Consider the following 14,898-nt stretch of genomic DNA (forward strand, 5'->3'; position numbering starts at 1 on the left):
CTGGGTGCGGTTTGAATAGCCATTAGTTTCTCAGAGGTGGGGTGGATGCCCTGGCTATCAATTTTATACCCTAGGAATTCTGTAGAAGTGACTCCAATAGAGCACTTTTCCCGCTTAAGTTTGAGACCGGCTTCTCTGAGCCGGCTCAGCACAGCTGACAACCTGTCAGCTAAACTAGCTTCGTTTTCCCCTGCGATGAGAACATCGTCGAAATAGGGGCAGACCCCGGGTATTCCCTTCAGGGTCTTTTCCATGATACCCTGGAAGATACCCGGGGCTGCAGATATGCCGAATTGTAGCCTCTTAACTTTAAAAGCACCGCGGTGGGTGACAATAGTTTGAGCTTCCGCGGTGTCGTCTGTGACAGGCAGTTGTAAATACGCCTGCGTGAGGTCAAGCTTGGCGAAAATGGTGCCAGAGCGGATGGAAGCAAATACGTCCTTTACCGCTGGCACCGGGTAAGCATGGGGGCTGAGGGCTAGGTTGACTGTCGCCTTATAGTCAGCGCACACTCTCACTTCGCCATTAGGTTTGATTGGGGTGACAATAGGGGTCTCCCAGGTTCCCCCATCTGTTGGCTCAAGCACCCCTAGACCCACGAGGCGGTCAAGCTCGTTTTCAATTTTTTCTTTGAGGGCAAAGGGTACCCTCCTAGCTCTTATTTTAATTGGTTGGATTGCTGGATTTAGTTGCAGGGAAATGGGGGAACCTGTATATTTCCCTAAAGTGCCATCGAAAACGTCGGCGTACTTTTCGCAAACGGCTTCCAGGCTGGGTGTTTGAATGGTATTAACCCCCGATAAGGCGATGCCTAGTGGAGTGAACCAGTTTAGCCCTATCAAGTTGGTACGGTTCCCTGGCGTAACTAAAACCTCCAGGGGACCTTTGAATCCCTTATACTGCACAAGGACCTTGGCTTTCCCTTCCAACGGAATAGGGGTTTTCTGGAAGTCTGCAAGGTGAACCTGAGTTTGTTTCAGGGGAATTTGTCTTCGGCCTTTCTGACAGATCTCCTGATAGGTGGTCAGCGAAATTAAGGAGACCGCTGACCCTGAATCTACCTCCATGTGGCAAGGTACCCCCTGAATTCTGACCCAGACCTTAACCTTGGAGCTTAAGCAGTTTACCCTATCAATTGTCTCAACCAGGGGGCCTGGTGGGGTTTCCCTGCTGGCCTGGGCAGCCGGCCTACCTGGGGAGTTTGCCTCCACCTCATTGATGTTGTCCCGGCCCTTGCTGCGGCACACCGGCTTGATGTGGCCAGTCTTCCCGCAGTTGTGGCATTTCGCGTTCCGAAAGCGGCAGCTTCCTCGGGCATGGTTTCTCCCGCAGCTGGCACAGGCGGCTCGTTGCTCGTAACGCGGTGGTGGCTGTGGAGGGTTCCTGAATCCTCGGCGGTCCGACGTTTTGCCCCTTCTCGGCTGTCGGTGCTCCATCCTGCGCTGTAGGGCTTCTCCATCGGTGAAATCTACCGAATCTCCGCTGTCGCTGAAGGTTGCGCTTTCCTGGTAGACGGTCGCAGGAGTCTCTGGGGTCGTGTTCGTCGGCTTCTTCTTGTGGCTGTGTTCGTATGCCATGATCTCCCTGGTCAGCTCTGCCAGATTCATGTCGGGTTTGGACGTCAGTTTCTTCTGTAGCTTCTCGTCCCTCAGACCGATCACCACCTGGTCTCTGATGCGGTCTTCCAGGTCGGGGAAGCTGCAGTTCCGCGCGGCGTGTCTGACCCCGGCGATGAACTCGTTGGCGGGCTCGTCCTGCCGTTGTTTCTTTTGTGCGAATTGCACCCGCCAGTACAGTTCTGAGCGAGCCGGCATGTAGTACTTGTTCAGCTGGTCCACCAGGTCCGTGTAGGAGACTTCCGTGATGGGCACTGGGCTGAACAGCCCGACAGCTGCGTCGTACACCGGGGGCCCGCTGATGTACAGCAGGGCGGCGGCCTTTGCTCGGTCGTCAGTGATTTTACTGACGAGGAGAAATCCTTCAACTTGGCCGAGGTGTGATTGCCATCTCTCGGGATGGCGGGTATCAAACTCCCTCACACGGCCGAAGTTTGCCATGTCGTCCGGTCCTGGGTTGCTCCGATGGAAGTTAAAACTTCCGTGACAGCTCTTGCCGGGAACTCTCTTCCTCGGCCGTGACTTCAGCTCCGGAGCGATCCCATCCTCGTCGCCAGTGAAGTAGCCGAAGGACCACTCGGGACGACAGGCTAGTTAACAACCGGTTTATTAAGAGCAAGGCAAACAGAGAATAACTTGTCCGGCTTTTATAGCCGGCAGCTGGTAGCGAGGACCAATCAGATGTGTTTATTTTGGCGCCGTGTCAGGCAGGGACCAATCAGTGTCGTCTTCTGTTGACAGCTCCGGCTTCCGCGTGGTGTGGTGTTTTGACAGCCGCGAGCTGTCAGTGGCTGCGCCTGCGCTGTGTGGTGGACGCTTTGACAGCTCAGGCTTCTTCACGGTCCGGAGTTTGACAGCCGCGAGCTGTCAGTGGAGGCGCCTGCGCAGTGCGGGGAACTTTGACAGCTGTCAAAGTTCCCGCGTGTATTCCTGTCAGGCGGCTTTCCTTATATATGCTTTGACGATGCTTTTGTGCTGTTAAACATATACACCCAAGGGAATGTTTACATATATAATACAGTCGCGATGGGTCGGACACGACTTCTCAGCTAACAACAACAACAACTATTGCATTGAAGTCTCCTACAATGCATACAGTATATGCTCGTATTCTAACCCTGCTATTACTTTATATAAACCTTGAAAAAAGGCACACTGATTACAATTTGGTGCATACACATTCACCAATAAGATCTTCTTCTGAGCCAATCGAAGTTCTACCATCACTACTCTACCTTCTGTATCTGAATACACCCAGTGGGCCTCAATATTTCGCCGGACGTAAATCACTACTCCTCTTTTCTTTTGTTCTGCCAGGGACACAAAAACTTCCCCCAATTTTGGACACGCTAGTACATTCTGTTGACTTTTAATGATATGGACTTCCTGGATACAAATTATATCATATTTTAATTTACAAAGTTTGGACCAAGTTTTTCCCCTCTTAGTAGGAGCATTATAAGACCGTTAATATTGACAGAAAAAAGGTGAACCTCTTCCTGAATGTCACTGCTTCGCTGTATTCTTTATTTCTTTTGCTAACCGTGTCTCCATTTGAGGGCCCCAGCCTCCCAATTCCCCAGCATCTTCCTTATCTATAGTCTTCTTTTCTTTTAATCCTCCACTTCTCCCCTTTGAATCCAATTGAACTTCTTCCTGGCTTTTGCCTTCTAACTCCTCCTCACTCTCCTGATTGAACTGAGATTCAAAAAATACATGGGCATCCTGTAAGTTATCAATATGATATCTCTTGTCCTGCCACATAAAAGCCATCCTTCTGGAATCAGCCATCGGTAGCAAATGTCAAATTTCCTAAACTGACTTGTTAAGAAATCATATTTTTTCCTCTGATCTCTTACTCTTCTTGGTAGCTGCTTAAGAATAATTACTGATCTTCCTTTAAAGGATATAGTCTTCTCTCTTGCTTTCCTTAGGACCTGCTCCCACACTGATGTTTTATTCAGTCGGACATGTATCTCTCTCGGGAGTTTGTTTCAACGTGCATAACTAGTGTAAACCCGAAATACGTCATCTATATCCCTCAACATCTCTTGTGGGTTCACCTCAAGCACTCCAGCCAAAATCTCTGTCACAATACTTTCCAACTGCTCCTCTCGGTCCTCTTCAATGTTTTGTAAACGTAGGAAGAAGGCAGATTTATCTAATTCAAGGGCAATTATTTCATCCTCCAAGCGTTTATTAGCTATCACCAGCCGGTGTTCCATACTTTCCACTTTTACATCTGTCTTATCCATTCTCGTTTCTACCACCTGGATCCGTTCCTCTTGACTCACTACCATTGTCTGCATTTCCTGGAGCTTCGTATGTATACTCCTTATTTCTCCCTTTAAACCTTCCATCTGGTTACCCATCTCAGCCTTCATTTCCGGCTTTAACTCTTCAAATCCTATAGCTGTAGTTTCCTGATTTTTCAACATTAAGTCTTGAAGTGACTTGAACATATCCTGAACTCCCTGTATAAAGCGTCTTTATTCCCTGTCACTGTCTCATCCGGAAATTTGCAAGCTGTCAGGGGTGTAGTTGACGGGGATTGTGTGGGCACAGGCACTATGGTCTTCTTCTTGGCAAACGTTCTTATGGTCGCCATTTCTGTTATTCTTTGGTGCTCTTCCAAAATAGCCTACACTTACCCAATCTCCAAGACTCCTCCCCAAGCACCTCGTACTCTCAATATTATCCTAATCACCCAATTTCTTCTTTAGACTCCTAATATTTAACCAATATTCACTTATAAATATTCCTGTAAACAGTTATATCAAAACTTATCAAATTATGCCAATTAATCAATTAGTTATCCATACACACAATTCAATACTAAATCTCAACCATAATACCAATCAAAAACTAATTGGTTAATATATTAGTAAATTAATTATTTTTAATCACTTAATTTTAAATTTATGGAAGAACTATTTCCTTTATAAAAATAATCAAATCTAAGTTTATTAAAGTAGGGGTTAAATATGTTGTTATTATATAAGGTATAAAAAGAAAAAAATATAGAGAATATAGTAAATAGGCCCTATCAATGGCAAAAAAGAAAGTGAATAAGTAATAATATGGATAAGCCAATATTCAAAAAAAAGGATGATGTAACCCAGTTCAGTATATTTAAATTCCTTATTCTTCGAGCAGGCGTGGCAGTCCAATTCAGTTCAGTTCAGTTCCTCTTCTCTTCTCTGCTCACAAATATTACAATGTTACAATCCAACTAAATAAACCTCCAAGAAAGAAGCAGAAAGAAGAATCCGATGCCAGATCAAATAAAAAAGGGGTCTCCAGGCTGTTATGCATTAACGAATTAACAAATCACCATCCAGATCCCAGATATTTCAAAAGGAGAAAATAAAAAAATAAAAATAAAAACACTTATCAAAATTTAAAGAAAGAGTCTGTCCATCGAAGAAGAACACCAAAGAAGTAACTGGAATCCTCAAATCAGCCTGTGAGTTTAAGGCGGCTATTGTTATAAGCCTGTATTGTTGTCTGCCGCTATAATCAATTAAGGCTGGATAATACTTCACGCTGCTCACCTCTCAAACGATCATCAAACAAAGGGGGGGATTCTCATTCTCTTTAGATATTCACTCTTAACTCTGCCTGGACTCAGTAGCTTACTTCTAAATTGCTGAGTCACAGCTCCAGGGCAGCCATTCTTCAGGTGCTTTCTCTCAATACCGGCACCATGGGAGGATTTCTCACTGCTAAGCAGGGATTTTGCAAGTTCCCTGCAATTGCCAAGCGTCCTCTCTTCTTCACCTGCTGATCCCCAGCTGGCGATGGCTATGTAGAGCCGCACAGTATCTGGAAAACAAGCTGCGATCCGAAGAGATATTCCAGGACCCGCTTGTCTGCTGTGACCTCAGCCCCGGAAGTCCAGGAATTTAATATGTATTGATAAGTAAAGCAAACGGACCCAGACAATATGTTGTTTGCTAAGCACCTATGAGTTGTAAAAATAGAAAACTAATAAAATATTATAAAAAAAAGACTGAGGATGAAATTTAAGATGTAAAGAGAGTGGAATATGGTCAGAAAATTGTTTTGGAAGAATAAGATTTAGTTGCTTTGTGAAGCAGATTTTTTGTAATCCAAATCATATTAATTCTAGAAAAAGGATTTGTGTCTCTCTGAGAGGAAGGTAAAATCTTTTGTTAGCCTATTTTTATACCTCCAAACACTGATGTTTCTTTAATTCCTTTATCAGCTGATCTGTCCAGTTATGGGGTTCCTTTAACAGCTGATCTGTCCAGTTATCCCATGGTAATCTCCAGTTATACACTGATACTGAAAGGAATAGGAGAGTAAGTGTTCAGGTGTTTAAAAAACTTAGTTTTTTTCTTGGTGTGGGGTGTATAATCCCACCACAATGGCTTTTATGCCCTGTAATTTGATTTGCACAAATACATACCTGCCTTGATCATCAGCAAACAATATATGTGGATGTAGTTGGGTTTTTATATCCAAAATGACCCCATTAATTTTTTTCTTTGAATTAGCAGAAATAAATTCCACACCCAAAATGTTATTTTTTGTCAGTCTCTTTAATATGAGTTTCTTGCAAACATATTATATCATGGTTCACTTCTTTCAAATAATGAAATATCTTTTGTGGGGAATTTGCCTTATTAACATTCCATGTCAATATCTTGCAATCCATCTGTTATGAAGTTCCAGGGATTCTAGCTGAGACTCCCATCTCCACAGCCTGTCCTTGATAAGTGTCAGACCTCTTTATCTTTTTCTTGAAAAATAATATAGTTCTGATCCATGTTTTTCCAAAAAGTCTTCTGGTTTAAGGACTGTGTTTAGTCTATATCATTTATTTCTAAAGGTAAAGATAATCCCTTCCAGTTTATCCCAGTGAAAGGGAATATTATGTTGTTTCAGGAGATCTGTCAGGGAAAATATTCTTTGCATTTCCTTAATATTGTAATTAGAATTTCTCTAAATATTTGTACCTCTTTTCCAGAAATGTTAAATCTCTGATGATAATGTTTCTGAATTACTTGTTCATTCAAACTTATTGGTAGCCTCACACTGTAATGAACAAGGACACACATTCAATTTTGCAACTACTAAGATTGTTGGACAAGTAGGCACAAAATAACCAGGGAAGTGATTGAAGCCTAGGAAACAGGCCCCTTGTCAGTCAACAGAAGTGCTGATTTACCACCAGCCTGTCAAATACTTAGAAGGTGAGGGCTGGGCAGCAAAAGCTAATGACTTAAAAGCTAATGACTTAAAAGCCAGCCATCAACACAACCTAAGCAACAAGACAAAAACTCTGGTCCTGGTGACCGACCCAGATTGCATTCTGCAGCTGTAATTTCTCTTAAAATAAAAAAGTATGCAATGATTTTCTCACAATGTTCTATTACTTTTACTTTACTATTACTTATTAATTCTTCATTAATAATCAGTGAAAGATAACTCTATTTCAAACAATTCCTGTAAGACTGGGAAAAGCCTTTTTTGATGAACTGAATACAACAATACTGAAATTTATCTGGCAAGGAAAAAAAGCTAGAATTAGACTGAAAATGCTACAAGAAGCGAAAGAAAGTGGAGGATTTGGACTGCCAGACTGTACGTTATACTACCAAGCAACTATTTTAATATGGCTTAAAGAATAGATAATGCTTAGAGACAAAGGACTATTATACCTAGAGGGCCATGACCTACAAATTGGTTGGCATGCTTTTCTGTGGTATGGGAAGAATAAAATACATAGTTATTTTCAAAACTGCTTTATAAAAAATGCATTCTTTTAGAATGGGAAAAAATAAAAGTGAAAATTTATATCAAGGCTTTCAACAATGGAAGCTTTTGCTTATCCAAATTTAATTAATTATGACAAAGTTGTAACATACATTTTATCTTTAACAGTCCCCCTTCCCCCTCCCATACCCATCCCTCCCTCCCCCTCCCCCCCTCCCCCCCCCCGACTTCCCAGAGCTAAGTACAGGGTATAAAAACAAAAAAAACACTCATAAACATCCAAATGCTAACAACCATAAACTCTAAAATCTATCACTCTCTAGCTCATATAGGATAACTACAAACACTATTACTATTAAATATAAAAAAGAAAAAAGAAAAGAAAGGAAGACTTATTCAAATGCTACATGAAACTTTTTAGTCCCATATTTGTTCTGGATATACTCAATCCATTTTCTCCACTCCATAATGTAACGTTCTTGCGAGTGATCTTTCAAGTAAGCCGAAATCTTTGCCATCTCTGCCAGGTCAGAAACCTTTAAAGTCCATTCTTCTATAGTCGGCAGTTCCTTCTTCTTCCAATATTGACCTATTAAGAGTCTTGCTGCCGTAGTTAAATTCAACATCAACTTAGTGTCCACAACCGCAGCATCTGTAATTATACCTAACAAAAAAAATTGCGGGCAAAACTTTATCCTTTGCTTGAAAATCTTCTGCATGTTCCACCAAATTTTTATCCAAAAGGCCTTAACCTTTTTACAAGTCCACCATATGTGAAAATATGTTGCATCTTCATCGCCACACCTCCAGCACTTGGGCTGATAATTCGGATACATACTTGCAAGCTTTTTAGGATCTAGATGCCATCTATAAAACATTTTATAAAAGTTCTCTCTTAAGTTTTGAGCTTGTGTAAATTTTACGTTGTGACCTAAAATGATATCTTGGACAATGAAGGAAATTTGAATGACAGACAAGATTTACAAGAACAAGGTATTGATCTATCATGGCCATATTTGCAAATCCAAACAAGATATGAAAAAGATGTTAAAACAATGGGATTTTATAAAGAACAGACAGAATTTGACCAAATACTGCTAAAACCAGAAGAAAAGTTGATTAAGAAATTCTATAAATATCTGTTTAGCTTAAAGATGGAGGAAGAACAAGTAAAAGAAGCAGTGATAATTTGGGCAAAGAACTTTGGATATAATATAGAATTAGTAGCATTGATCACATTAGTTTGCTGTCTTATCTTCCATCTCATAACCAGTCCAGTCCATTCTCCTGTATCATTAATTGTAATGGCTTTCAGCCTAGAGGTTAATACAGCTGTCTAATGTGCCCAGGTTCAAATCTCAGAAGGGTATGGCTAGCTGATAAGAGCTAAATAGTTCATAATAGATATACTAGTCTCTCTTTGTCGGTAAAATCTAAATTTAACAGATAAAACCTATTTACAACACATACAGGAAATGCACAAATAAAACTTTTTCCTCTAAACTAACTTTAAACATTTCCTCTTCACGAGGAAAGGCAAAAGGGAACTCAATTCTCTTCACTTCACTCTATTTTGTTGGCCAGACAAAATAGGAGTGAAGGAGAAAATTAGCAGTTACATTTATCTCACACACAAAGACTTTGACACATGTACAAACACAAAGACAAAGAAAAGAGAAGAGAAAAGGAAAACAGAAGTCTTAGCTTTACACATCCTGGTCATTCCCACCATAAATCTCAGTTAACTCAAATTAAGGAAGGCACACATCTTAAACATATCACATGGTTGGAGAGAGAGAGAGAGAGAGAGAGAGAGAGAGAGAGAGAGAGAGAGAGAGAGTCTATTTCTACATCTTATTTTCCTTTTAAGTACCTTTATTTAGCAAAATTGGTTTCCCAGCAAAGCCCACAAATTTCCTTTTATCATTTTTTTCTTTATACTGGCTAGGACGGATACTTGCCTCTCATCCTACACCAAAACAAATCACTTAGAGGGGATCCGGGTACAACCCTCGAGCTACATTATCCCATGTTTCCCTTCAGATGTGGGTTCAATGGAAAATGGAAGCTGTGTATTAATATTATACATGTTAGACGTAGAATTTTTAACAAAATAACAGATTTGGAAGGGATCTTGAATCATCATCTTCATCATCATCCCCTCCTCCTCTTCTTTCTCTTCCTTCTCTCTCCTATTCCTCCTTCTCCACCACCCTCTTCCTCTTCTTCCTCCTTGTCCCACCTAGGGCCTTCTTGGTACTTTGTGGCTACTTTTGGCTTCTTTTTGTCCCAGCCAACTATGCATGCCTTGTCAGCAATAAGAGCAAGAAAATAGTAAAAGTTAAAGGGGAATCAGAGCACAGGGCAATGAAAGTCATCAGTGAAGTGTAGATAGGCAGGTGGGTGGGAGTTAAATTGCTGTTATAACTTTGAATGGTTGTTGAACAAATGGTAATAAGTCAAGGACTACCTGTATATAGAAGTAATCCCCAAGTTATGAGCATTCACTTAGCACGTATTTGAAGTTATGTGCGAGCAAGTTCTGAAATTACAAATGTTGCAGCACCACTGCAGTTGTTTGCCTTATGAACAACTGCAGAGCTCTGCAACATTCACACTATTCCCCGCCTGCTCCACACAACCACTTTCTCCTCCCATCCTGCCATGTCTGACTCACTTTCCATACAAAAATCTGTCTCCTCTTTGCCTTTGAGGGAGAGGAGAGTTGATGGAAGCTCCTGGGTGTCATAATATTGCACGAGTTCAGGCACCCAACCTCATTTGCAGAGAATAGGTGCCTGAACTCTCATGAGATCACAGACCGCAGAAACCTTAATTCTCAGCATGAAAAGTGTTTGCAGTGCCTGTCTCCTGCTCCTCTCTCCCAACTGCTTTCTGCCACCATCAGAACACTTTTCACCTGGATGGAGACCTGACACGAGACTGGAAGCTTCATCTGCGTGCAAATGGAGTGTTTGGAAGCAAAGTGAATTGCTCCATTTCCAAGTGCCCCATTTGCAAATTGCTCTGTTTCCAAGCACCCCATAGGTACTCAAATACTTTTCACTCAGTCAGACTGGAAGCTTTGTCTGCTTGTAAATGGGGTGCTTGGAAACGGAATGAATCACTCTGCTTCCAAGCACTCCATTTGCATGCTGACAAAGCTTCCAGCCTCTGTCAGATCTCTGTCAGGGTGAAAAGTATTTGAGTACCTATGAGACACTTAGAAGGGAGCAAATCACTCCATTTCCAAGCACCCCATAGGCATTCAAATATTTTCCTCCTGGATGGAGACCTGATAGAGAGTTGACAGAGACTGGAAGCTTTGTCTGCAAAAGAGGATGGGTGCCTGAACTTGTGTGATATTAAGGCACACAGGAGCTTCCATTGACTCTCTTCTTCCTTAGAGGCAAAGAAATAGTAGCAGAGAGGAGACAGATCCTTGCAAGATAAGTGAGTCCAGTGCAGCAGGAAGGGAGGGGGAAGCATGAGGTATCTTAGTAGGTCAGGGAGGTCTTGGGGGCCTGTTCCATCACTAGGTCCCCCCATGGCCTTCCCCATCCTGAGATACCTCATGTGCACTTAACAAACCATGCATTTGATTAGCAAATGCGTGGGCAAAAGCAGGGAATGATTTCGTTTAAGGTATGAGATTTATTCCTACAAATCCTTCAGTTATGAACGGAATGGGCAAACTCCATTACATTTGTAACTCGAGGACTACCTGTATTTTGAGACAGAAATCAGGGATGAATAAAGAGCAGCACAGCCACCCTCAAATTAACAGCAGAATTCCCATAGGAATATTAGGAGATATTAGCTTAGGGTTAACTAATTAGCTTCATTTGTGCCTCAATTTATTAACCATTCAATTGTGGAACAAAACAATGAATGGATGGATGGATCTGACTGATTTCAAATTTTAATTCCAAAATGTATCTCTCTAGTGTTCATATTTCCAAGACTCAAATATTGTAGAGTAAGTTTTCTATAAATTGGTAAAACTGACTTTGTTCTTTACAGGGGTCTTTTTGCATTTTGACATACTCTTATTTAGTAATATTTTTAATATTTTATACTCCCTTAGCCTCCAAGCAATTTTCAGAAGAAGTCTTAAGAGCCCACAATGACTACAGGAAGAAGCACGGTGTTCCTTCACTAAAACTCTGTAAAAAATTAAATAGAGAAGCACAGCAGTAAGTACAATTAGATCTTCTTGACTGAAAAATATGATAGCATTATATTTGGGTTGCAGACAATCTTTTTGATACAGGAAGTCCATGATTGTAATGGAACCTGTGGCCCATTATGGTTGAAAATGATGACAAATATTAAGTGACATAATATGTCTTAATGAACCCCACTCCCTGCTCTCCCTAATGCCAGAGTTATATGAATGTGCAGGTTGTTAAGCAAACAGGGGTACCTGATGGGTGAAGGGGGCCCTGGGCAGCCCCATCACCCAGCTGAGACAGACAAGCATCAAAAAGCCTTGCAAAGCCAAAAGCAGTCCAGAAGGGTGGAAGAGCACAGCTAAATTGAGGCCCAGCACTGCATTCTAATGTCAGAGAGACTTCCAAAAAGCCTCCATGCTTGATCAATGAAGCCACACTTGTGGGATGGGCCTCTACTCTGATCAGCTGGCTGTCGGGATAATGCAGCAAAAAGTTTCCAAAGGTTTCCAAGCGTTTTGCTGTCTGATTCCCTTTAGGACCCAACTTTTGTTGCAGCCATTTGCTGCACATTTATGCCCTAGCGCCTATTTTTTTTGAGCTGAATTTTTTCTTCAGCTCTTCAACACAAACAAAAAGATATTCTTTCCTTCGTTCCTTCTTTTCTTTCTTAAGCTCTTTAACCCGTCAGTAAAATAGGCAACTTACAGAGTAACTTTCCAGGCATGCAGTAAATTTAGTAAATGAGTTGGTTAAAGGGGATTGAGATTGGAAGGCAGAGTGTTTAGTTTTAGTAGTTAATTGAGGGCGAGGAAGAAAGATCAATAAGTCTGTCACTCTGAGCTTTTTGTTTTATTGTTTTCTTTATTGAAAAAAATATGAGTTTCTGAGGTAGGGAGGGGGTTAAGCAAAGGAAAGATTTGGGAAGCTCTTCCTGAAGCTGCCATCTTTGCATACGGCTGGTTTCCCCAAAGCCTAGCAAGGGCCAGGAAAAGTTTGCAATCTTCCAATGACCAGCTGATTGGGGAATAAAGCTCCAAAAGCAGTTGCCATTTCCACAAGGAATTGTTAGAGTACTGAGAATGTGCTGCTTGAGAAATGTAGAGGCATGAGAAGTAAGCCCAAGCCTGGCGAGGTCTTGCCTGGGTGGGATAGAGGGAAAGAGGTGGTGGTGGTGGTGGTGAGGTTCTAGAATGTCCCTGTGGTCAGATATAAGGGCCAATGATCATAAGCAGCCACCAGGATTTTATGTAGCTTTTGTAGTCCATTGTAACTTTCAATAGCTATTTAGTATTAGATTGTATCTCAAGGATTACCTGCAATGTGGATTTCAAGAATATACTTACTCAAACCAAAGTTTTATACTTTTTCATGATTACAAAATATTAGCTTCAAAGATAATGCCATTTTTTACAAGAAAAGTGGTGACATGCTATAATCTGGTGAAGTAATTTGTATAAATATGCATTTGTGTAGAATTGAACAATTGCTAAGCTTGTAAGCCGCCCTGAGTCTTCGGAGAAGGGCGGGATATAAATGGAATTAAAATTAAAAATAAATAAATTTGATGCTACAATAATTTAAATTTGTAATATCCCTCTATAATATATTATTTATATATTATATGGATAATTTTTCTTCAAGAGTAACAAATGTAGTGTATAATTTATATATATATATTTGTCTGTGCATAGGCTTTTAAGTCAGTCTTGGCAGATGCCTCAATTTATGAATCTTTTCAGCACAATTTTCAAAAGAGCTTGTCCTCTTCCTGCATTTTGTGCTTAAACCAGGGCTTGAACTCACAGTCTCCTAGTTTCTAGCCTGGTGCTTTTAACCAAACTGGTTTTTATGTTGTTGTTGTTGTTGTTGTTGTTGTTGTTATTATTATTATTATTATTATTATTATTATTATTATTATTATTATTATTATTATTACCACATATTTTTCCCAGATCATCTCTGTACTTCTCCATGACAACTTTTTTTAAAAAGGCAAACTTTGGATAATGTCTAATATTTGATTGAATCTAGGGAAAGCCCCTTCATGAGTGGGTACACCACTGCCTTTTAAAAGAAAAGCTGGGGTTGAACATTTTCCTGATTTGACCCTTTATAGGCATTACGTTATATAGAAGCCAGTTGAAGTATCCATCTAGCCCACAGATGAAAAGAGTGCATGTAATTTCAAAAGAGGCTATCTTACGCATCTCCACCACTACTCCTTGCTTAGGACTGAGTGATTTGTTTGTGTTGCACATCAGCCTCACAGTAGTCCACCTGTTCTCGCAAAAGGACTTGTTAACTCTGAAAATGGCAAGAAGCAGATCTGATTGCATAATCTGATTGCATAATCCCAATATTGCCCCTTGAGGGATATGTAAGTGCTCCAGATATTGAAAAAGAAGCTCTGCTGATTACATTAAGGCAGCAATGTCTCTTTGTTATCTGGGGGTAGGGATGAAAGTGGTACATAGTACCAACCTGATGAAAGTGGTACATAGTAGCACCTAATATATAGAAGCAGCACGTTGAACTCTAATGGATTAAGTCTGAATTGCAACTCAGCAATGAGGATGAATACTACTACTAAGTAGACCCATTGTCTAATCCACATTATGCATTGTAGAAAAATAAATCTGTTTTTGAAGGAAGAGAGAGATACCACACATGCTATTTCTGCTTTCCTACAGCCTAATTGTTTGCCTTCTGCAAATAATTCAGGTTCATGGTTCTTCTTCAGATACTCTGGCAGATTGAAAAGACTTAATCTTTTGATTCATGTATGTGCTGCTTTACACTATTCATAGATGGCATAGTTGGGTTCTGATGTCGATTTTTTTTTAAAAAAAACATAGACTTCAGATTATCTTCAGTGCATTTCTCTGAAGGTTTTAATACATTCAAGGATAGCCCTATATAATATACAATGCTAAATAGGGTAATTAAAGCATGAATAACTATTGGTAGAGCTTCCAAATTGAGTGATGGTCATAAAACAGAAGCCCCATTGGCACAGTGGTGTTAAAATGTAGACAGACTCTGCCCACAGCTTGGAGCTTGTTCCTGATGGGGCTCAAGGTTGACTCAGTCTTCCATCCTTCTGAGGTTGGTAAAATGGGACCCAAATTGTTGGGGACAATTTGCTGATTTTGTAAACTGCCCAGAGCAGGGGTAGGCAACCTTGGCTCTTTTATGACTCATGGACTTCAACTCCCAGAATTCCTGAGTCAGCATAGCTGGCTCAGGAATTCTGGGAGTTGAAGTCCATGAGCCATAAAAGAGCTGAGGTTGCCTACCCCTGGCCCAGAGAGTGCTGTAAAGTCTAAGTGCAATTGCTAAAACATACTTGTGCAAATCCATTCCAA

At 40.9% G+C, this 14,898-nt stretch overlaps 1 protein-coding gene across 2 annotated transcripts in view; it reads left to right on the plus strand.

Annotated features, from left to right (window-relative positions):
- Window positions 1-14,898, plus strand: part of GLIPR2 (GLI pathogenesis related 2) — a 77,358-nt gene that overhangs the window by 32,219 nt on the left and 30,241 nt on the right. For both annotated transcript variants that reach the window (XM_081343249.1, XM_081343250.1), the window contains one exon: window positions 11,446-11,554. In XM_081343249.1, coding sequence (XP_081199375.1) covers window positions 11,446-11,554 — 109 coding nt within the window. The remainder of the gene's footprint in view (window positions 1-11,445; window positions 11,555-14,898) is intronic.

This window comes from Vipera berus, assembly GCF_964194415.1.
Source record: "Vipera berus genome assembly, chromosome: Z".
Taxonomy (NCBI): Eukaryota; Metazoa; Chordata; class Lepidosauria; order Squamata; family Viperidae; genus Vipera; species Vipera berus.